Below are 25,142 nucleotides of genomic sequence, written 5' to 3'. Positions count from 1 at the left end.
ACCTGGGTAAACATCGTGTCCCTTGCCTCCTGTTACCTTCGATCCTTAGACGAACAGGTCGGGACACCCTACCCGAGATATGCCGGTTTTGACACCGACAGGGAGGAGGAGGCCGGCCAAGGAGGAGGCGCGCCAGGGGGGAGTCCTACTAGGACTCCAAACCTAGTAGGATTCGGCCCCCATTTCCTTCCTACGGAGAGGGGAAAGGAGGAAGAGGGAGGAGGAAAGAGGGGGGGTCGCGCCGCCTCCCCTTGCCCAATTAGGATTGGGGCAAGGGGGCGCGCCCACCTCGTTTGGCCCGCCTCCTCTCCTCCACTATCGCCCATTAGGCCCAATAACTTTCCCGGGGGGTTCCGATAGCCTCATGTTACTCCGATAAATCCCCGAACCTTATCGGAACCATTTCGATGTCCGAATATAACCTTCCAATATATCAATCTTTACCTCTCGACCATTTCAAGACTCCTCGTCATGTCCGTGATCTCATCCGGGACTCCGAACAAACTTCTATCATCAAATCACATAACTCATAATACAAATCGTCATCGAACGTTAAGCGTGCGGACCCTACGGGTTTGAGAACTATGTAGACATGACTGAGACACATTTCCGGTCAATAACCAACAGCGGAACCTGGATGCTCATAGTGGCTCCTACATATTCTATGAAGATCTTTATCGGTCAAACCGCATAACAACATACGTCATTCCCTTTGTCATCGTTATGTTACTTGCCCGAGATTCGATCGTCGGTATCTTCATACCTAGTTCAATCTCATTACCGGCAAGTCTCTTTACTCGTTCCGTGATACATCATCCCATAACTAACTCATTAGTCACATTTCTTGCAAGGCTTATAGTGATGTGCATTACCGAGAGGGCCCAGAGATACCTCTCTGATACACAGAGTGACAAATCATAATCTCGATCTATGCCAACTCAACAAACAACCATCGGAGACACCTGTAGAGCATCTTTATAATCACCTAGTTACGTTGTGATGTTTTATAGCACACAAAGTGTTCCTCCGGTATTCGGGAGTTGCATAATCTCATTGTCAGAGGAATATGTATAAGTCATGAAGAAAGCAATAGCAATAAAACTAAACGATCATTATGCTAAGCTAACGGATGGACCTTGTCCATCACATCATTCTCTAATGATGTGATCCCGTTGCTCAAATGACAACACATGTCTATGGTCAGGAAACTTAACCATCTTTGATTAATGAGCTAGTCTAGTAGAGGCACACTAGGGACATTCTATTTGTCTATGTATTCACACATGTACTAAGTTTCCGGTTAATAAAATTCTAGCATGAATAATAAACATTTATAATGATATAAGGAAATATAAATAACAACTTTATTATTGCCTATATGGCATATTTCCTTCAGTCTACCACTTGCACTAGAGTCAATAATCTAGATTACATAGTAATGATTCTAACACCCACGGAGTCTTGGTGCTGATCATGTTTTGCTCGTGGAAGAGGCTTAGTCAACGGGTCTGCAACATTCAGATCTGTATGTATTTTGCAAATCTCTATGTCTCCCTCCTTGACTTGATCGTGGATGGAATTGAAGTGTCTCTTGATGTGTTTGGTTCTCTTGTGAAATCTGGATTCTTTCGCCAAGGCAATTGCTCCAGTATTGTCACAAAAGATTTTCATTGGACCCGATGCACTAGGTATTACACCTAGATCGGATATGAACTCCTTCATCCAGACTCCTTCATTTGTTGCTTCTGAAGCAGCTATGTACTCCGCTACACACGTAGATCCCGCCACGACGCTCTGCTTGGAACTGCACCAATTGACAGCTCCACCATTCAATATAAATATGTATCCCGTTTGCGACTTAGAGTCATCCGGACCAGTGTCAAAGCTTGCATCAACGTAACCATTTATGACGAGCTCTTTGTCACCTCCATAAACGAGAAACATATCCTTGGTCCTTTTCAGGTATTTCAGGATGTTCTTGACCGCTGTCCAGTGATCCACTCCTGGATTACTTTGGTACCTCCCTGCTAAACTTATAGCAAGGCACAGATCAGGTCTGGTACACAGCATTGCATACATGATAGAACCTATGGCTGAGGCATAGGGAATGACTTTCACTTTCTCTCTATCTTCTACAGTGGTCGGGCATTGAGTCTGACTCAACTTCACACCTTGTAACATAGGCAAGAACCCTTTCTTTGACTGATCCATTTTGAACTTCTTCAAAACTTTATCAAGGTATGTGCTTTGTGAAAGTCCAATTAAGCGTCTTGATCTATCTCTATAGTTCTTGATACCCAATATGTAAGCAGCTTCACCGAGGTCTTTCATTGAAAAATTCTTATTCAAGTATCCTTTTATGCTATCCAGAAATTATGTATTATTTCCAATCAACAATATGTCATCCACATATAATATTAGAAATGCTACAGAGCTCCCACTCACTTTCTTGTAAATACAGGCTTCTCCAAAAGTCTGTATAAAACCATATGCTTTGATCACACTATCAAAGCGTATATTCCAACTCCGAGAGGCTTGCACCAGTCCATAAATGGATCGCTGGAGCTTGCACACTTTGTTAGCACCTTTAGGATTGACAAAACCTTCTGGTTGCATCATATACAACTCTTCTTTAAGATATCCATTAAGGAATGCAGTTTTGACATCCATTTGCCAAATTTCATAATCATAAAATGCGGCAATTGCTAACATGATTCGAACAGACTTAAGCATCGCTACGGGTGAGAAGGTCTCGTCGTAGTCAACTCCTTGAACTTGTCGAAAACCTTTCGCAACAAGTCGAGATTTGTAGACAGTAACATTACCGTCAGCATCAGTCTTCTTCTTGAATATCCATTTATTCTCTATGGCTTGCCGATCATTGGGCAAGTCAACCAAAGTCCACACTTTGTTCTCATACATGGATCCCATCTCAGATTTCATGGCCTCAAGCCATTTGGCGGAATCTGGGCTCATCATCGCTTCCTCATAGTTCGTAGGTTCGTCATGGTCAAGTAACATGACCTCCAGAACAGGATTACGGTACCACTCTGGTGCGCATCATACTCGTGTTGACCTACGAGGTTCGGTAGTAACTTGATCTGAAGTTTCATGATCATCATTAGCTTCCTCACTAATTGGTGTAGGAATCACTGGAACTGATTTCTGTGATGAACTACTTTCCAATTCGGTAGAAGGTACAATTACCTCATCAAGTTCTACTTTCTTCCCACTCACTTCTTTTGAGAGAAACTCCTTCTCTAGAAAGGATCCTTTCTTATCAATGAATATCCTAGATCGCACCATGAAGACGCATTTCTCTGATTTGGGTTCGATCTTATTAGGCTGAAGCTGTTTCACATAAGCATCGCAACCCCAAACTTTAAGAAACGACAGCTTAGGTTTCTTGCCAAACCACAGTTCATATGGAGTCATCTCAATGGATTTAGATGGTGCCCTATTTAACGTGAATGCAGCCATCTCAAAAGCATAACCCCAAAACGATAGTGGTGAATCGGTAAGAGACATCATAGATCGCACCATATCTAATAAATACGGTTACGATGTTCGAACACACCATTACGCTTTGGTGTTCCAGGTGGCGTGAGTTACGAAACTATTCCACATTGTTTCAAATGAAGACCAAACTCATAACTCAAATATTCACATCCACGATCAGATCGTAGAAACTATATTTTCTTGTTACGATGATTTTCCACTTCACTCTGAAATTCTTTGAACTTTTCAAATGTTTCAGACTTATGTTTCATCAAGTACATATACCCATATCTGCTCAAATCATCTGTGGAGGTCAGAAAATAACGATACCCGCCGCGAGCCTCAACACTCATCGGTCCGCATACATCAGTATTTATTATTTCCAACAAGTCAGTTGCTCGCTCCATTGTTCCGGAGAACGGAGTCTTAGTCATCTTGCCCATGACGCATGGTTCGCAAGCATCAAGTGATTCCAGAAGCCCATCAGCATGCAGTTTCTTCATGCGCTTTACACCAATATGACCTAAACGGCAGTGCCACAAAAAAGTTGCACTATCATTATTAACTTTGCATCTTTTGGCTTCAATATTATGAATATGTGTATCGCTACAATCGAGATTCAACAAAAATAGACGACTCATCAAGGGTGCATGACCATAAAAGATATTACTCATATAAATAGAAAAACCATTATTCTCTGATTTAAATGAATAACCGTCTTGCATCAAACAAGATCCAGATATAATGTTCATGCTCAATGCTGGCACCAAATAACAATTATTCAGGTCTAAGACTAATCCCGACGGTAGATGTAGAGGTAGCGTGCCGACGGCGATCACATCAACCTTCGAACCATTTCCCACGTGCATCGTCACCTCGTCCTTAGCCAATCTTTCTTTAATCCGTAGCCCCTGTTTCGAGTTGCAAATATGAGCAACAGAACCAGTATCAAATACCCAGGCGCTACTACGAGCATTAGTAAGGTACACATAAATAACATGCATATCAAATATACCTTTCACTTTGCCATCCTTCTTATCCGCTAAATACTTGGGGCAGTTCCGCTTCCAATGACCAGTCCCTTTGAAGTAGAAGCACTCAGTCTCAGGCTTAGGTCCAGACTTGGGATTCTTCCCTTGAGCAGCAACTTGCTTGTTGTTCTTCTTGAAGTTCCCCTTCTTCCCTTTGCCCTTTTTCTTAAAACTAGTGGTCTTGTTAACCATCAACACTTGATGCTCCTTCTTGATCTCTACCTCCGCAGCCTTTAGCATCGCGAAGAGCTCGGGAATAGTCTTTTCCATCCCTGCGTATTATAGTTCATCACGAAGCCTTTATAGCTTGGTGGCACTGATTGAAGAACTATGCCAATGACACTATCATCAGGAAGATTAACTCCCAGCTGAGTCAAGTGGTTGTGGTACCCAGACATTCTGAGTATGTGTTCACTGGCAGAACTATTCTCCTCCATTTTTCAGCTATAGAACTTGTTGGAGACTTCATATCTCTCAACTTGGGCATTTTCTTGAAATATTAACTTCAACTCCTGGAACATCTCATATGCTCCATGACGTTCAAAACGTCTTTGAAGTCCCGATTCTAAGCCGTAAAGCATGGCACAGTGAACTATCGAGTAGTCATCAGCTTTGCTCTGCCACACGTTCATAATGTCCAGAGTTGCTCCTGCAGAGGGTCTTGCACCTAGCGGTGCTTCCAGGACTTAATTCTTCTGTGCAGCAATGAGGATAATCCTCAAGTTACGGACCCAGTCTGTGTAGTTGCGACCATCATCTTTCAACTTAGCTTTCTCTAGGAACGCATTAAATTCAAGGGAATGGTAGCACGGGCCATTGATCTACAACAACATAGACATGCAAAAACTATCAGGTACTAAGTTCATGATAAATCAAAGTTCAATTAATCATATTACTTAAGAACTCCCACTTAGATAGACATCCCTCTAGTCATCTAAATGATCACGTGATCCATATCAACTAAACCATGTCCGATCATCACATGAGATGGAGTAGTTTTCAATGGTGAACATCACTATGTTGATCATATCTACTATATGATTCACGTTCGACCTTTCGGTCTCAGTGTTCCGAGGCCATATCTACACATATGCTAGGCTCGTCAAGTTTAACCCGAGTATTCTACAGGTGCAAAACTGTCTTGCACCCATTGTATGTGAACGTAGAGCTTATCACACCCGATCATCACATGGTGTCTCGGCACGACGAACTGTAGCAACGGTGCATACCCAGGGAGAACACTTATACCTTGATATTTAGTGAGGGTCATCTTATAATGCTACTGCCATACTAAGCAAAATAAGATGCATAAAGGATAAACATCACATGCAATCAAAATATGTGACATGATATGGCCATCATCATCTTGTGCCTTTGATCTCCATCTCCAAAGCACCGTCATGATCTCCATCGTCACCGGCTTGACACCTTGATCTCCATCGTAGCATTGTTGTCGTCTCGCCAACTATTGCTTCTACGACTATCGCTACCGCTTAGTGATAAAGTAAAGCAATTACATGGCGATTGTATTTCATACAATAAAGCGACAACCATAAGGCTCCTGCCAGTTGCCGATAACTTTTACAAAACATGATCATCTCATACAACAATTTATATCTCATCATGTCTTGACCATATCATATCACAACATGCCCTGCAAAAACAAGTTAGACGTCCTGTACTTTGTTGTTGCAAGTTTTACGTGGCTGCTACAGGCTTCTAGCAAGAACCGTTCTTACCTACGCATCAAAACCACAACGATTTTTCGTCAAGTGTGTTGTTTTAACCTTCAACAAGGACCGGCCGTAGTCAAACTCGATTCAACTAAAGTTGGAGAAACAGACACCCGCTAGCCACCTGTGTGCGAAGCCAGTCGGTAGAACCAGTCTCATGAACGCGGTCATGTAATGTCGGTCCGAGCCGCTTCATCCAACAATACCGCCGAATCAAAGTAAGACGTTGGTGGTAAGCAGTATGACTATTATCGCCCACAACTCTTTGTGTTCTACTCGTGCATATAACATCTACGCATAGACCTGGCTCGGATGCCACTGTTGGGGAACGTAGTAATTCAAAAAAATTCCTACGATCACGCAAGATCTATCTAGGAGAACCATAGCAACGAGACGGGAGAGTGTGTCCATGCACCCTTGTAGACCGAAAGCGGAAGCGTTTAGTAACACGGTTGATGTAGTTGAACGTCTTCACGATCCAACTGGTCCAAGCACCGAACGTACGGCACCTCCGTGTTCAGCACACGTTCAGCACGATGACGTCCCTCGAGCTCTTGATCCAGTTGAGGACGAGGGAGAGTTCCGTCAGTACTACGGCGTGCCAACGGTGATGATGAAGTTACCAGTGCAGGGCTTCGCCTAAGCACTACGACGATATGACCGAGGTGTTAAACTGTGGAGGGGGGCACCGCACACGGCTAAGAGATTGTCTATTATGCTTTGGGGTGCCCCCTTGCCCATGTATATAAAGGAGGGGGGAGGAGGAGGACGGCCAAGGAGGAGGCGCGCCAAGGGGGGGAGTCCTACTAGGACTCCAAACCTAGTTGGATTCGCCCCCCCCCCCCCTTTCCTTCCTACGGAGAGGGGGAAAGGGAAAGGAGGGAGAGGGAGAAGGAAAGAGGGGGGTCGCGCCCCCTCCCCTTGTCCAGTTCAGATTGGGGCAAGGGGGCGCGCCCCACCTCCTGTGGCATGCCTCCTCTCCTCCACTATGGCCCATTAGGCCCAATAACTTTCCGGGGGGTCCGATAGCCTCCCAGTACTCCGATAAATCCCCGAACCTTATCGGAATCATTCCGATGTCCGTATAATCTTCCAATATATCAATCTTTACCTCTCGACCATTTCGAGACTCCTCGTCATGTCCGTGACCTCATCCGGGACTCCGAACAAACTTCGGTCATCAAATCACATAACTCATAATAAAAAATCGTCATCGAACGTTAAGCGTGCGGACCCTACGTGTTCGAGAACTATGTAGGCATGACCGAGACACATCTCCGGTCAATAACCAACAGCGGAACCTGGATGCTCATATTGTCTCCTACATATTCTACGAAGATCTTTATCGGTCAAACCGCATAAGAACATACGTCATTCCCTTTGTCATCGTTATGTTACTTGCCCGAGATTCGATCGCCGGTATCTTCATACCTAGTTCAATCTCGTTACCGGCAAGTCTCTTTACTCGTTTCGTAATACATCATCCCGTAACTAACTCATTAGTCACATTTCTTACAAGGCTTATAGTGATGTCCATTACCGAGAGGGCCCAGAGATACCTCTCCGATACACAGAGTGACAAATCATAATCTCGATCTATGCCAACTCAACAAACACCATCAGAGACAACTGTAGAGCATCTTTATAATCACACAGTTACATTGTGACATTTGATAGCACACAAAGTGTTCCTCCGGTATTCGGGAGTTGCATAATCTCATAGTCAGAGGAATATGTATAAGTCATGAAGAAAGCAATAGCAATAAAACTAAACGATCATTATGCTAAGCTAACGGATGGGTCTTGTCCATCACATCATTCTCTAATGATGTGATCCCGTTGATCAAATGACAACACATGCTATGCTCAGGAAACTTAACCATCTTTGATTAACGAGCTAGTCTAGTAGAGGCACACTAATGACCCACAAGTATAGGGGATCTATCGTAGTCCTTTCGATAAGTAAGAGTGTCGAACCCAACAAGGAGCAAAAGGAAATGACAAGCGGTTTTCAGTAAGGTATTCTCTGCAAGCACTGAAATTATCGGTAACAGATAGTTTTGTGATAAGATAATTTGTAACGGGTAACAAGTAACAAAAGTAAAAGGTGCAGCAAGGTGGCCCAATCCTTTTTGTAGCAAAGGACAAGCCTGGACAAACTCTTATATGAAGGTAAGCGCTCCCGAGGACACGTGGGAATTATCGTCAAGCTAGTTTTCATCACGCTCATATGATTCGCATTCGTTACTTTGATAATTTGATATGTGGGTGGACCGGTGCTTGGGTACTGCCCTTCCTTGGACAAGCATCCCACTTATGATTAACCCCTATTGCAAGCATCCGCAAATACAAAAGAAGTATTAAGGTAAACCTAACCATAGCATGAAACATATGGATCCAAATCAGCCCCTTACGAAGCAACTCATAAACTAGGGTTTAAGCTTCTGTCACTCTAGCAACCCATCATCTACTTATTACTTCCCAATGCCTTCCTCTAGGCCCAAACAATGGTGAAGTGTCATGTAGTCGACGTTCACATAACACCACTAGAGGAGAGACAACATACATCTCATGAAAATATCGAACGAATAGCAAATTCACATGACTACTTATAGCAAGACTTCTCCCATGTCCTCAGGAACAAACGTAACTACTCACAAATCACATTCATGTTCATAATCATAGGGGTATTAATATGCATAAAGGATCTGAACATATGATCTTAAACCAAATAAACCAACTAGCATCAGATACAAGGAGTAACCAACACTACTAGCAACCCACAGGTACCAATCTGAGGTTTTGAGACAAAGATTGGATACAAGAGATGAACTAGGGTTTGAGAGGAGATGGTGCTGGTGAAGATGTTGATGGACATTGACCCCCTCCCGATGAGAGGATCGATGGTGATGATGATGGTGATGATTCCCCCCCCCTTCCCGGAGGGATGTTTCCCCGGCAGAACAGCTCCGCCGGAGCCCTAGATTGGTTCCGCCAAGGTTCCGCCTCATGGCGGCGGTGTTTCGTCCCGAAAGCTTCCTCCTTATTTTTTTCTAGGACGAAAGACTTCATATAGCAGAAGATGGGCACCGGAGGCCTGCCAGGGGCCCACGAGACAGGGGGCGCGTCCAGGGGGGTAGGGCGCTCCCCCCACCCTGGTGGCCAGGGTGTGGGCCTCCTCTGGTTAATTCTTTTGCCAGTATTTTTTTATATATTCCAAAACGTGAAGTTTCAGGACTTTTGGAGTTGTGCAGAATAGGTCTCTAATATTTGCTCCTTTTCCAGCCCAGAATTCTAGCGGCCGGCATTCTCCCTCTTCATGTAAACCTTGTAAAATAAGAGAGAATAGACATAAATATTGTGACATAATGTGTAATAACAGCTCATAATGTAATAAATATCGATATAAAAGCATGATGCAAAATGGACGTATCACACACTAGGGATATTATGTTTGTCTATGTCTTCACACATGTACTAAGTTTCCGGTCTAGCATGAATAATAAACATTTATCATGATATAAGGAAATATAAATAACAACTTTATTATTGCCTCTAGGGCATATTTCCTTCACTTCCAATATATCAATCTTTACCTCTCGACCATTTCGAGACTCCTCGTCATGTCCGTGATCTCATCCGGGACTCCGAACAATCTTCGGTCACCAAAACACATAACTCATAATACAAATCGTCATCGAACGTTAAGCGTGCGGACCCTACGGGTTTGAGAACTATGTAGACATGACTGAGACACATCTCTGGTCAATAACCAATAGCGGAACCTGGATGCTCATATTGGTTCCTACATATTCTACGAAGATCTTTATCGGTCAAACCGCAATGACAACATACGTCATTCCCTTTGTCATCGGTATGTTACTTGCCAGAGATTCGATCGTCGGTATCCTCATACCTAGTTCAATCTCTTTACCGGCAAGTCTCTTTACTCGTTCCATAATGCGTCATCCCGTAACTAACTCATTAGTCACATTGCTTGCAAGGCTTATAATGATGTGCATTACCGAGAGAGCCCGGAGATACCTCTCCGATACTCGGAGTGACAAATCCTAATCTTGATCTATGCCAACCCAACAAACACCTTCGGAGACACCTGTAGAGCATCTTTATAATCACCCAGTTACGTTGTGACGTTTGATAGCACACAAGGTGTTCCTCCGGTATTCGGGAGTTGCATAATCTCATCTTAGGACTTAGTGAAACCCTATGTCTAAAACATCCTACTTCTAGCCCTACCATTTACTAAAAATACCTTGTTCTAACCCTAAAAAGAAAAGACCTTACTAAAAATACCCTAGTTCTAGCCCTAACATATGTCCATCCATCTATCTATATATCCTCATAAATCCTAGAAAAATGGCCTGGTTTTTTAACTACTGTCTACTTCTTGAATCATAGAAAAATGCCCTAATTTCACATAACATAGAAAAATCCTATTCTATTCAAAAGACCTACATTTACTTATTTTTTCAATTCTATTCAGAAAACCTACATTTACTAAAAAATCTCATATAGCATAATACATTTATGTACCTAAAAATTTCTATTACTAAATTCTTTTATTAAAAAGTTCTATACCTAATTTTTTTTATACAAAGAGAGGTGGGAGGAGGAGGAGGGAGGAGTGAGGGCTTCGGGCGGCTGGGGAAGGAGGAGAGAGGAGGGCAGTGGGAGGAGGGAGCAGGGCGGTCGGGTGAGGGAGGAGGGAGGAGGGCCGCCGGTGCGAGGAAGGAGAGAGGAGGGCCGCCAGAGGGAGGAGAGAGGAGGGCGGCGAGAGGAGGAGGGAGGGAGGCAGATACCTTGGGGGCGCTGGTGGGTGACGGCGCGCGACGGAATGAGCGAGTGAGAGTGTGATAGGGAGAGTGAGGACGCGCGCGAGCCGGGGTGTGGATAAGGTGCCCCGTAATAGTAGCGCTGGTTCGTAACCAACACTACTGCTAAACTCCATAGCAGTGGCGCTTTAGGGAAACAAACACTACTGCTATAGAACCAGCGCTACTACTAAGGCTAAGCATGTAAAAAATGCATCAAATTAAAAAAAGCATTGGTCATCAATGATCTTTTTGTGTAGAATCTAAATTGTCAGTATGAATGCATTAAATTAAAAAAGCATTGGTCATCAATGATCTTTTTGTGTAGAATCTAAATTGTCAGTATGAATCTTCGCCGGTTTAGGAACCGGCAAAGATTCATATTGCCACAGATCCTACACATAGAGTACAATGAAGACCAAGTGGTTGTGATAGTTTGAGAAGCACCATATTTAAGGTGGTAAACATTCTGTTCGCGGAGCGAGGTGGGACTAAACTTTAGTCTTAGGAGGGGACTGAATTTAGCAGTAGCGCTGGTTAGAGGAGAGCGCTATTGCTAAGTACAATAGCAGTAGCGTTTTTTACGTATGAGCGCCATACCTAGCCTGCCTGCAACGGTCTGGCAATTATAGTAGCGTGTTTTATAACTACAGTGCTATTGCTATATGCATAGTAGCAGCGCTCTTTCTGCCCAAGCGCTACTGCTATTTAGCAGCAGCGCTTCCTTCTAAAAAGCGCTACTGATGAGCTTCTGTGTATAAGCATTTTCCTAGTAGTGCATGGAGCAGCCCTCGGGCGGCTCCCGGTGCTACGTTGCAGCGGTCGCCGGCGGTTCTGAGAGTTGCGATGCAACGGTCGCCGGCGATTCCGGTCCCAAGATGTCGTAGGCGCAGGTATCACGGTGGGTTGTTATCTTCAGAGACGTGGGTTGCTGAACTGAATAGCGTGGTGGATGGGTTCAGGAAAGACGCCAGGCTACCTTGCTGAGATCGATGGCCACCAGTGCCATATGTACTATATCGGACGTCTAATTAGGTTGATGATTTCCCTAGAAAATCATGCAACTGATTTGTAGCAGTGGCCTATAGAATTTGAAATACATGTGATCTTTGTTCCTACAAGTTTTCTATTCCTGTAATATTCATATCCTAAGGTCTCTCGTTTCAAACTTTCTAGAGTTTTCTATTCCTACAATACTCATATTCCTGTAATATTCATATCCCCCTCCCCTTTTGTTCCTTGGTCTCTACAGGGATCCGCCCCCGTCGCCCTCCCCCACTGGCGGTTCTGTCAGTGACCTGGGCCTCTCCAGCCCATGAAGGGAGGCCTCCACTTGGCTGGGAACGGATGGCTTCGGCCTTGCTTGTACGACTTGACTGGCTCCTGTTCTTCCTTCTCCTACTTCCTTCTCCACATTCTAGTTCATGTAGTTCTTGACAAACCTCCATGGTTTGTAATTCATGCTATTTTGAGTGGATTGAGCACTGGGTTGCTAACATTCTCGCTTGCCATTGGCTACGGCAAATTTGGTGACAGGTACTCCCTTCCTCCGACAAAACTTTGTCATCAAAATGGACAAAAAGAGGGTGTATCTAGAACTAAAATACATCTAGATACATCTCCTTTTATTCATTTTGATGAGTATTTCCGGACGGAGATTCAACGTCGGCTACTACAGCTCGCATTGAGCACTTGCACGAAGAGGACAGGCCAGCCCCGGTATAGAAGGAGCGTCAACAGCTCGTTCGAGCAGCGGCAAGTGCTTGAGATGATTTGTACTTCAAGTGAATCTTCATAATGTAGTGCTTGAGATGATTTGTACTTCAAGTGAATCTTCATAATGTATCAGATCCTTTTCGCCAGAAAAATAATCACAATCTGTGTTACATTGCGAATTGAAATAATCACAGTTTGCAGCATGTTCGCTTTCAAGTACCAGAAAAGCACTCCAGCTTGGACGTAAGGTCTTCCTTAGGGCATACATGCATCACACCAAGCTGGCAAGTAATCTTTTCGTGTCGTACAACAGCACCAAACCCGACAGAACAGGAAACACCCTGAATGAAAAGAGGAATTAAATGGAGAACCAGCAAATCTGATAACCCAAGAAGAAACGGAACATTTTGAGCATACCTGAGATCTTCGATGACCACCACTGTCCAGCAGCACCCAGCCAGGATCGAAGTCATAGTACATCATAAGGTGTAGCCTGCACAGAAACCAAGATCAGTACAGTACAACACGGGCCTGCAGAAGCAAATCTGATTCAGACAAAAAAGTATTAAGGGCTAGCTTATGCTAACCTGACATCTCAGAGGACCACCACCGAACCAGCAGCATTCCAAGCTAAGATGTGTCCTCACTCTTCTGACAGATTATGAAACATGATCAGGTATACCCTGCATAGAGAACAAGAACCATATCAGTACATGCCTGTAAAATTGAGAACTAGCAAAAATAACAAGGGCTGGCTTATGCTAACAGGGGATCTCAGATATCAGACAAAAAACCAGAAGGATCCAAACAGGGCTTCCACAAACTCGGAGCATGTACAGCGTCACCCCGGTTGGAATTTTACATCAATCAATATAATAATGCCAACCAAACACCATGCTATACCACATACCAGTTCAAAGAGCACAAGCTATACCACAGATCAACATAGAAGTACAATAACCAACAAGGTGCAATATCAGGTAAGAACATAACTGAAAACATGGTACCATCTTCCAACAACATAAAACATCATTCAACAGTCTCGAACTAACAACAGGTGATAGACAACAAGGCAGCTGAATAAAAAAATGATTTTCTTTTCTAGATGTGGACTTTGTACACAGAGGGAGCTTATGTCATATGTTACAGAAGCCCTGCCTACGTTAGCAATACTGATCCTACAGGGGCATATCAAGCAACGCATGTTTGCAGCTAGCAGCAATCTCGCGGCAAAGCTTGACACCTAACCTTGCTCTAGGGCCAGTGAGATTTATCTCTCCTGGCATGTCTCAAAATGGAAATGCCCATGCGCATGTATTTATAACTATGAGAAAGATGGTATCCTGTTAAGCACACTAAAGCAAGTATTGCAATCCCAGAAAGAAACCATCCAGCTGCAGCCTTGTTGAAGTCTGGTTATATCAACAGACCAAATGTGTCCTGCACAATTGCAGAACACTGAGGACCTGGGGCAGCCTTTTTCTACTGTAATCTGAACCACCCAACAGAGCGCCATCTGACGATCTGATTGGCCTGCCGTCAGTGGCTGTTGTTGCAACATGCCGCCGAGAGGCCTACTCATTTCATGAGGAATCCTTTCATTATGTCAATAATGCCTTCTCCTTAACACAACCCACCCAGGGTGTACATCTTCCAATAGGTGATGCTTTGCTCCAACCAAGCTTCATCCCGAGGAAGCTCATCATTGTTACGCGCACGCAAAGATGAAGATAGCAATGCATTGTCTTCAGACTTCTCTCCGAGAACCATTGGATGAATTCGGCCTCTTGGCCACTCCAAACTGCAAACTTTCCCTAGATCTATCACCAGATCGTCCCAGGTCATCCAAATTCCGGTAACTAGCATTTCTTGGAACAGAGTTAGGACGCTCATCCTCATCAGCCCTCATGCCAATCCTGGGGTCCGGAAGCATGTCCAGATGCCTCGGTCTTGGTCCACCAGTCCTCAAGTTCCTTAGGTTGTTTGAAGTATTCCTTCCTGGAGTGTTGGAAGAGATCTTCATGGCCAGAAAGTCCTTGGGGATGCTATCCAAGTCCATGAAACATTTCCTGGCCTTTGCATCTGCTACCAGCGCCGCCCAGTCCTCTGACTGCATGAGAGCACTGGCATTACCAACAACCTAGAAAACGACGAATAACTATTAGTACTATAGCATTTGTTCATAGCATGTTTTGAAATAAAGTACGGTGGTCTTGATGCATTTTTTGAAAGAGGACAGAGAGACGTACCCATAGAGCTCTCCTAGCTCGAGTAAGAGCAACATTCATGCGCCGTATATCTGCAACAAAACCCACACCATGGTTTGAAGCACGCACGCATGACATGATAATCACATCACGCTCCTGGCCTTGAAAAGCATCTACTGTGTTTATGTAGATATCTTTCCCTTCCTCAGTATTCATGACCTCCTCAAATTCCCGCTGAAGACACTTCAACTGCAACTTATATGGAGTGATTATACCAACAGATGCCTTCTTACCACCATTAACTTTCACGAGCTTCTGAAGATGCTCATATAAACGCAATGCAAACTGAGCTTCATGAACATTCTGGTATGAAGATGATCCACCTCTATGAGACTCACGACCATGTGAGATGTCATAAAATATGTAAGGTGCCATTAATGCATCTTTGTAATACAACTCATCAGGCAGTTTGACAACACTTTCACTGTCTGTAAGGCGGCCTTGATAGAAGTATCGTGATGGAAACTCTCGGATCTGGGGATGCATCCGATATTGCACTGACAACAAAATGGTAGGGCAACCAGCCTGCTGAAACCTCTCAAAAAGGCTCCTGCTATAGAGTAAAGTTCCAGCCGCTTTACTAATAACAGTGGCAGGGAGCTGCTGTGGATCACCTACCAAGACACATCTAGCGGCACCAAGTGCAAGTGGAGGGAGGACTCCAACTTCACTGGCCTGAGCAGCCTCATCGATAACAACCATATCAAAACCATGACTAAGGCGAGAAAATAACCTGCGCCCGCTGCTTGACACTGTTGTAAAAACAATTTCTGCTTCGTTGGCGAAACTGGCTTCCAGACTAGACCTAGCATCTTCCAGATTGAAGTTGCTACCAACACGGAACCTGCTTTCTAATATCAGCAGCCTTGACATCTCTACAAGTACTTTATCCCTGCTTTCTACAGAGGCAGCAAGTTTTTGAAGCAGAATGTCACGGTTACGATCCCTGTGAGCAAGCACATCAGGATCTACCCCAACCGAACCATGGGATCTACCAGCTGCTGCAACGATATTAAGTTCCCTCTGTAGAAGCCCTATCTCCTGTGATAACTGCTGCTCACGGCCTTTTAGCTGCTGCAACCACCCAATTACTTCATCACGGCCCTTCATTAAAAGCTGTTCCGTCCGTCGCTCAACTGATACAGCTTGGGCAGCACGAGACTGTGTGTCAACTCCAACACGGGCAACATCAGGGCGGTAAACCTTCATCTCACCGTCTATGAAACCTCGGTCAAGAACACGAGAAAGCAGCTCATCTGTTGCAGCATTTGATGGGGCACACACAAGCATCCGTGGTTTGGGGCAAAGCTTGGGAAGAGTGCGGAAAAGGTTCTGATCCATGCTCTGCAAAACTTCATCAATAGACCCAGCAGCAAAAGCCTCTGAGCTGCTGTTAGTGGTACTACCAACTTGCTTGTAACTTTCAGGAGCAAGTTTCTTTAGCAGAGCAGCATAGTAATGTTGATACTGAACAAGATGAATAACATTTAACATTCCCCACACGGTATGGGTTTTCCCTGTCCCCGGAGGACCTTGTACTAATGTGAAAGGCCATGGTTCTTGTTTCTTGACCACTCCATTGCTTGTGCCAGCAGCTGTGTGCATTGCAGCCCAATGAATCGCCGATAGCTGAGGCCCATTGAAAGTACGATTGATATGATCAGAAAAACTTGGAGTGAAACAGTCAGGCATAGCAGGCGGCTGCTCTTGATATTTTGGGAAGTGCTCTGGACTTGGCTGAAGAATTGCGTTTTGCATCTGATGGAAAAGTTTTTTATCAGCGTCAAGCAAAAATGTTAGCCAAGAAAGACAGATAACAACCAGGTGTAATATGCATTACCTGCACATTAAGACGGCGGAATGCATGCAATGCTACATATTCCCTTTGTGTTGTTGCAAGGGAACCAAGACCCGTTAGATACCAGGTGCTTCGAGGTTGCAGTTTCCTCAGAACATTAGTCTCGCTAGTGCATCACAGAAAAGACAACCAAAAGGATTTAGTATGCATTTAACAAATGTATAAAAAAAAGGTCAATAACAGTGTATATGAATCGAGTCAACTTAACAAAGCAAACTAAACGTAACAATCTTAGTACTCCCTCCGTCCGAAAAAACTTGTCCCAAACTTGTTACTCAAATGGATGCATCTAGCACTAACTTGGTGCTAGATACATCCATTTGAGGGACAAGCTTTTTTGGACGGAGGGAGTAGGTGATATTCTCAGAAAATTGTGTCTATGAACCTCATCACAGGTCCTGTTAGGATGAGGGGATTTCCGCTTGAGTATAGCTTAATTCATAATAAGATGGTGATGTTCTCAACACTAGACAAACCAGAACTAGGAAGTTACAGAAAATTGCAGAGCAGATGGTTTTGTGTGCATGTGTAATGTTCAATGTAACTGTGCGTGTGAAAAACCCTGCAGTGCAAAATTCATCGTGTCAAGCATGATAAATTCCAAAGCATAGTTGACTTAAATAAATTTGGCATGCAACTTCTATCATGTGTGTGAATTGTGAAGCAAACAATCACATGCCAGTGATAAAAAGAACTAAGAAAATTCCAATCACTGTTGATATAGTATGAAGGGAACAGGGTGGACAAAGAGCACAAAAGTGTGGTCTTATCAAAACATAGTGTGGGATAGCTAAAGAACAATGATATCACTAACACTGGATTACCTGCTACAATCAAATGAATCCCCAGAATAAAAATGGATAATTGCTCCAATGGGATCACGCGTATCAATAGGCATATGGCGTCTGACTGTACCTACAAGCCGTCCACAGTCAGCTTCAGCGTCTTCATTTGAAGCAGCGGTCTTCCTATTAGATCTACTTGATTGGGCAGCTAATGAACAAAACAAAGGTAAGTGAACAAAGTTGTCAAAACATATTTGTGGAAGCAAAAGAAAATTCTTGATAAAAATTAAGGGATATTATGTTATCAGTATGGCTACCTGAACCAGGCCGGGGGGACGACAAAATTGCAACTTCTCCTTCTTTAAAAGTCCATTTATATTCATGTGTTGGCAAAACAATAACATCATACCATCCTGAATGCAGCAAGCATATTTATGTTAGGTGATTACAATGGGTAACATGATTGCTCTACAAAAAAGGGGGCAATAAAAATGCAGAAAATATACCTCTTTCACGCCTATCCACACTTTTCACGCGCACCATTACATGTGCATCCCTTGATACAGCCTCGAGACTCTCCTCGTAGGAACTGTATAGCTGAGCTCTGCATTCCTCAAAAAGCAAAGGCTCAAAAACTCTAATGTACTCCTCGGCAGAATCAAAGCTTCCAGGAACACACTGAAGTTCTTCCTCCTCTGTTCAGATAACAATTATAAACTTGCCTTGTCAAACTAAGAGTGCTCATGCACACACACTGGTTTTACAATAGAATGAAACCAAGAAAACACTGACGATGCAATAATTATATACAAGGCATGTATTCACACAGAAAAAAACAGTGCAATTGTACCAACCATGAAAGAAAAATACAGAGCAAACTAGGAACAGTCCTAATAAATACAGAACACAGGCAGACATATATTATAGTACTTAAGTTTACTATTTGTATAAAATAAACCATATATGTCTAAAGGACTGCAATCTTCTTATAAGCATATAAGTGAGCCTTATGTTCTGCAATTCACTAAAACAGAATTAGCATTTGAGGAAGTAGCACTAAGCAAATTTCACAAGCGCATAAACAAAATGTATTGCCTCACAGCACATGACAGAAGTTTCCAGATTAAACATCAGCGTCAGTTAACCAAAGATGTCCAGAAGAAACAGGGACAATGCCGAAGAACTAACCTGGATTGTGCCAGAACTTGCCATTTGTCACTTCCCGTATAAGTCGTTCGACAGATGAGTCATTATACTGTGTGTTATTAACTGAAGCTTGCTTCTTTGGAACAAGAGACCTTTTGTTAGCTGGCTTCTGATCTGCAGTATGTTGTCCTGTTAGAAGTGCTCTCTGGGAAGAGACTGATCTGCCTTTGAACTGCTTGGAATCCGTGGGCTGCTTTGAAAAGGCCTGCCTTGGCACAGATTGCTGGTAACTATCTGAGGGGGGTTCTTCGGCATTCATTTTCTTTGACCTGCCGTGAGATCCCAACTCAAAATCACCATTAGATTCTCCATTTTGGTCACAAGGATCTGCAGAATTACTTCTTTCTGAACCAATCATCTCAGATTGTCTCTGATCCCTGATGACTGGTTGGTTCTGCTTGTCTGCAGCTCTTTCACCAACACCACGAGAAGCTTCTTTCACGGTACGTGTAACAATTGGTGCTGGAAAAGATGACTGTCTCCTCGGTGTAATTGTCTTCATTGTGCCAGCTTGTTTTGCATCCTCAACATTGATGAACACAGTCTGCCTCGCTCGCTTTTTACCAAGCATTGCAACTTTGTGATCATCTAACTTAGGTCTCTTTGCAGGGTTGTTCGTGCACTTCAATGCATAACTGGCTTCTACTCCTCTGACATCCTTTGACTTAGTGCACTGGTCCAAATCATCCACAGGTTGACTTCCTTTAGATTCAGACGTTTTCATGCTCTCTAGTCCTGTCGGACCATGAAGGACTGGACCTTTAGACACATCAGACATTTCAGTGTCACCAGGTTCAGGAGCAATGTCATCTTTAATCACATCACTAGATTTAACAATAGCAGGTCCACTCTCTTGGGATTCTCTTTTCACTTGAGTACTTGCAGTACCAGCAGATTCTTCCTTGTTGCTGACACTACTACCTGCTGTGTCAGAAGCACCATCTGCATCAGACCACTCTCCCTCTTCTCTTTCAACTGATTGTGCAACCTGATTGGAGGGCCCAGTAGGACACATAACACTATCAGATAAATGATTAGTTACCACAGATGTAGAAGCCGCAGTAGCATCCAAATTCTCTCCTGTATTCATAGGATTCTTTACATTTTGTGAATCTGTACTTCTCACAAAAGGCTGAAAACCTGAACCAGAAGATGCATGATTAAAGGCATGGTTGTTTAATATCCCTTGTGACCAAGGCACTTCTTGTGGTGGAAACAAATTTGAGGGATACATATTGGGAACAGGAAGCTGAGGTTGGGACACAACAACAGCAGCTTCTTCTTCGTCAGCTTCTGTTGGGAGCTCATTGAGGTCAAATAACATCCTTCCACGAGACCCCATGTCATGTGTAAATGCATATAACTTGAATGTTTAACTGGTGGATTCAGTAACAATCTTCCAGGGCAATAGCACCTACTGGAAGAGAACTATTATTGACCTTCTGTATAGCAAGAAATCTGCAACAACCAGCGTAATATGTTAGTGATATACAATGATAAACAGGGTGTTCAAGGGGTGCCTGGATGCTTCATTCCATTACTGAGATAGCCCATCAACAAGAGGCGGAAGCAGAGCTGAACAAGGAAGTGAACAGTTACAGCAGAACCCTCATTGTACGGTACTACAGAAAAGACAAATCTTGATCAGGTTATGCGACCTGAATACGATTCTTCGCTGCATTCCTGTCATGTTCAGACCCAGCCCCCTTCGTCCTCTTGTTGCCCACTTCATATCCATCTCAAGAAATTTGATTCTAGGAATTCAGGATCTCCACATCCAGACAGACCCTTTACAGACAACGTAAATAAGTATGTGGAACATATCAAGCAGATGGTGCATAACTACCTAAAGGTAAACATTGTCATACACACCATTATGTTTGGGACAGGGCATCTATACTATCAACACAAAAGCAAACGGGTTGGATTTCAACATGAAGTACAGCAATATTTAACAAATTGCTACAGACAAAAAAAAACTTGTAGCAAGACTAGTACCAATTTCTTCCAAACTAAAAAGGGGTTCCCTATCAAACAGAGGATACATTAATGGCTGTAGGAGAGAGAGAGTATAGCTCAATAAATGAGCCTAAAAACTTCGAGGCCCTTCCCAGTGATCCACCTTGTACAGGGGCAAAGGCTGCCCAAGTATGCAAAAAATCTGATGTGGCAAGGTAATTAAGAGGAGAGAGGAGTTTGATGAGTCCACAAAGAAACGATGCTAGGTGCGCACCTAGATGAAAACACAATTTACAGTCTACAACTCATTAAATGAAGAGAGCTTAGCAACAAGAAACAAAGCACCTATGCATTGGAGAGTTTAGTTGCTAAGCCCTTTCATGCACTTAGCACCTCATCTAAAGTACCTATGCACTGCAAGAGGTCTCACCGACTCCGCGTAAGCCCTAGGGTCTACCAGTAATAATTTCAACCCTAATCCCGAATTACGACTGTATTCTAAACTGCGGGTAAGCTCTTATAATCCGCCACCATCTCCTCCCTCCTGCTTCACCATCACCTACAAATGTTTCAGCCTCTGGCATCACTGCCTCCTACCTGAGCTTCTCCTCCACCCTCTCGCATTCATCATTATTCCCCAGTTCCTCTTATTCTCATCCACCTTCTGCTCCCTTCTGCCTCTGAGCCACCGCCACCCCAAGCCCCGTTCTTCTTACCATGGCCCTGCTTCTCTACTTACCCATGCCTCTCTGCTCCTCTTTTTATATTCCGCTTCTTCTCCAACCCTGGCTTGATTCCTCTATGAAGATTCGGCATTTTATCCATTGAGCACTCAAATGTTTTATTAGTGATGGGCTTCCTTAGTTTTGCACAAATGGCAAGTTGTCCCCTGCTCCGACGGACAAACACGCTATCTTTAAAAAAAAAACACACAATCGCTACAACCAACGAATGTTCTCTTCATGCCACTCAAACCAAAAGGCACACACCCAGTTAGACAACCGATGAATAAACACCAATATTGATTCACAGCTACTCCAAATTATATCATCACTAAAGTGGAGGTCTCTACAAACTCGACCAAAAGTTCCAAATGGGAAAATGATCCAGAGCTAGTCTGAATAGAACATCAACTAAAATAAGCACATGGCTATAAATGGTAAATGACCCCTTTGAGCAGCAATGATTTAAAGACAACCCTAAATTAAAGCTATTTACAACAGGAGTGCCTTCAGCTGAACACATCCAACAAATCCAAAAAATCTATCCGACTCCTAACAGTTTACCAGTAGCACAAATGACTCTCCAAACCTTCTATCTGACATAAATAGCTTGATGACTACTACAATGTTACAGGAATATCAAACTTGATATTCAAGTCCACTTCAAACAGAATAGAGGATGTGTGCTTCCAATGAAGTCAGAAGGTTAAGTATTAACTATTATTAAAAGCTACCCAAGGAGGAATTTAATTTACAGACTACAAAAATATCCCTTTATTACAAAATTGACCAAGGCTGAACACATCCAACAAATCCAAAAAATCTATCCGACTCCTAACAGTTTACCAGTAGCACAAATGACTCTCCAAACCTTCTATCTGACATAAATAGCTTGATGACTACTACAATGTTACAGGAATATCAAACTTGATATTCAAGTCCACTTCAAACAGAATAGAGGATGTGTGCTTCCAATGAAGTCAGAAGGTTAAGTATTAACTATTATTAAAAGCTACCCAAGGAGGAATTTAATTTACAGACTACAAAAATATCCCTTTATTACAAAATTGACCAAGGCGCAACTATTGATTCACTTACAGCATCTACAATGCTAGACGCCTGGACAGACGCTTAGGGGGAATAAATAAATATCATAAACTTTAAAACGCACCGCCTTACCTTTCAACGGCGGATGCTGATTTATATGCGCTAATTACGCAACTAGGCACTTCGTGCGGGAAAGAAACGATCCAGGCGCTTGGCGCATGCTTTTGTGTCGATGCTACTTCGAACACCAGGATTTAACAGAGCACAACCACTAAACAGGCAGGAAATCAATCCTAGAACCAGCCTCTAGCACCTGGCGTTGTAGATGCCGTTATACTCTGAATTAAATGTTACAACAGAAGAAGTACGCATACGACAAAATCCCACCCAAATCAGTACAAAATCATACATGTCATCTCAAAAACAATGGGTTCTAACTAACAACCAACAAAACATGATGTTCCAGTAGCAGTGTAACAAATCTGCCAATTCTACTCACCAAAAAGTGAAAAACTAGGTTGACAATTAACTACAACGTAGCAACTCTCCAAATTAGATGAACAATCCACTATTCGAACAAAAAGCTAATGAATCTAACACGTGTCCTCTATTATTGGACTAAACAGATGATGAACTAATAAAAACTGAACAAGCAAGAGCAACTAATGATGGGGGTAAACAATGTACCTCCAAACCCCTATGTCGAGTGCTAGAAATCAATAAGCAAGAGGAAAGTTAATATACGGCAGCACAAATAAAGATCGTGTACCCTCTTCCATTCATTGCTACCACTAGCATGGCATAGCCTGCTTCTGTTTGCTCGATCTACCAGGATAGGGTATTTATCGCCCAGTCTTAAATCAGGAAATCCCGTGGAAAATTTTCCAAAATCCATAAACGTCCCTTGGAAGCCGTCGCTAGATTTGGCGAATCCCCCGTACCCTGATCCCCATTCCGTTTCAGATTCGGCAAACTCACATCGCACAGTTAATGTCCGAATTAGGCAGCAGCCCATGCCCCGCCTGCCTAACTTGGAGAGAGATGGAAGGAAAAAAAGGGCTCGTCCCACCAACGCGCATCCATCCCATCCTAGGGTTTCGTCATTCGACCGCCGCCCCGTTCAATTCGTATCGAAACCGCGTGACGGTGGGTCCTAGGGTTCGTAGCAGGCAGGCAGGAAGAGTCGTGAGTTGGCGGGGATCTCCGTACCAGGCGATCGTTGTCGGCGTCGGCGTCGGCGGCGGAGGGCAGATCCGTCTCTGTTTGACTAGGGTTCCCTTCCACCCTCTCCTGTATGCCCCCGCCTCCCTCCTCGATGCGTATGCGTGCGTGTTCTTCTCCAAGAAAAAAAATATTTTCCTTTTTGGTTTGGTGGCCTCGGCCTCGGCCCCTCTCTCTCTCGCCTCACGAGCGGTCTGTGTGCAGGTGACGAGATTACTAGAGCTTTCGCTTCCTTTCTTTCTTCTCGACGCGAGAGAGAGAGGAGAGAGGGGGTGGGTGTGAGGTCCAGATGTGAGGGAAGAGGCGATGGGTGGAGGCTTATTTATAACCCACCGGGGGCCAGGCCCAACAGCCACTGGCTACGCGGACCAAACCGTATAGCCCCAACCACATTATGTGCCCCTGCCTTGTGGAACCCGGCTGTGGGTCCGCTTGCTGCGTAAACCGATGGAAGGGGTGGTGGGCCCGGGTCGCGCGTGGGGTGTGCGTTCGCTCGCATCTCGGGCGGATGCAGTCGCATCGCAGGCACCAGGTTGGAACCAAACTCGTTCCTTCTCTTCTCACTCACGCCAACTTAAGACCGCATTTAGTCCGCCTCTGTTCATTTGGGTCGAGACAAACAAATAACATGGCTCAATGCGTGAATTAAATGTAAAATCTGTTCGGCGCTTGTCCATTTGGACTCATTTCTGACCTAAATTTGGGCTTGTTCCGTTCAAGCGGACACTGGCGGACGAGCGCTTGTCCTCTCGGTGTTTGACCTCAGGCCCGCGCGGCAACCGGCTAAGCACCTTCCACCCCAAACTCGTGGAAGGGGCCCGCATGTCCGCCCCCACGCGTCCTTTTAATGTCTAGCCCATGGACCGACCAGTGCACTTCCACACACTTCTTTGCCCTCACGCGTCTGAGAAGACCTAGACTGCGCCACCGACCACAATGGGGATATGGAAGTGGATCCCGGGGGCGTCCATCAAGCACGACGTTGAAGCCGGCTCTTATTCTGCCCCGTCGGGATCGAGAAGTGCCGACGGGTTCTCTATTTCGGCGCCCATCGTCGCACCACGGTAGAGGCCACACGTGAAGGTGGAGGTGTGCCAACGCCACGGGGCCATGGCCACCTCGCTCCCATGGCCCGACGCGCACGTGCCCAATGGGTGGCATCTCAGCCTCGATCAGGTGTCTATGTCGGCCATCCCGACGAGCGGCCGTGCCCGTCCACTTGAGATCAATCACCGACGACGCATCTACATCCAGACCTTCTTCATGA

General features: G+C 44.2%; 1 protein-coding gene across 6 annotated transcripts; it reads right to left on the bottom strand.

Annotated features, from left to right (window-relative positions):
• Nucleotides 1-12,866: 12,866 nt before the first annotated feature.
• LOC123180823 (uncharacterized ATP-dependent helicase C29A10.10c) lies at nucleotides 12,867-24,172 on the bottom strand. Of its 6 annotated transcripts, XR_006491267.1 has the most exons (13): nucleotides 23,864-24,172; nucleotides 20,585-20,714; nucleotides 18,909-20,501; nucleotides 18,227-18,415; nucleotides 18,038-18,133; nucleotides 17,760-17,928; nucleotides 16,918-17,041; nucleotides 15,060-16,835; nucleotides 14,059-14,950; nucleotides 13,398-13,493; nucleotides 13,228-13,303; nucleotides 13,031-13,151; nucleotides 12,867-12,946 (listed from the first exon to the last, which is right to left on the bottom strand). XR_006491267.1 is itself a non-coding variant. In XM_044592963.1 (9 exons), exons 3-9 carry the CDS (start codon nucleotides 20,266-20,268, stop codon nucleotides 14,558-14,560), a joined length of 4,107 nt encoding a protein of 1,368 aa, XP_044448898.1. In that variant the 5' UTR covers nucleotides 20,269-20,501; nucleotides 20,585-20,714; nucleotides 23,864-24,172; the 3' UTR covers nucleotides 13,888-14,557. The 6 variants fall into 6 exon arrangements, 1 of the variants encoding a protein (XP_044448898.1); XR_006491265.1 differs by having other exon boundaries at nucleotides 12,867-13,151; XR_006491270.1 differs by having other exon boundaries at nucleotides 12,867-13,151; nucleotides 17,760-17,850.
• Nucleotides 24,173-25,142: the final 970 nt, after the last annotated feature.

Source organism: Triticum aestivum, chromosome 1D, assembly GCF_018294505.1.
Source record: "Triticum aestivum cultivar Chinese Spring chromosome 1D, IWGSC CS RefSeq v2.1, whole genome shotgun sequence".
NCBI classification, from domain to species: domain Eukaryota; kingdom Viridiplantae; phylum Streptophyta; class Magnoliopsida; order Poales; family Poaceae; genus Triticum; species Triticum aestivum.
The sequence above is the reverse complement of the archived record's forward strand: the minus strand, read 5'-3'. Positions and strand labels throughout refer to the sequence as shown.

Excerpts from the sequence above, each read along its gene's own strand:
- LOC123180823 (XM_044592963.1), bottom strand. The coding sequence starts at position 20,268 with ATGGGGTCTCGTGGAAGGATGTTATTTGACCTCAATGAGCTCCCAACA. Across the intron at positions 18,134-18,226 it reads TGTGGATAGGCGTGAAAGAG|GATGGTATGATGTTATTGTT; the intron begins GTATATTTTCTG and ends TGCTGCATTCAG. Across the intron at positions 14,951-15,059 it reads GAGCTAGGAGAGCTCTATGG|GTTGTTGGTAATGCCAGTGC; the intron begins GTACGTCTCTCT and ends GTCGTTTTCTAG.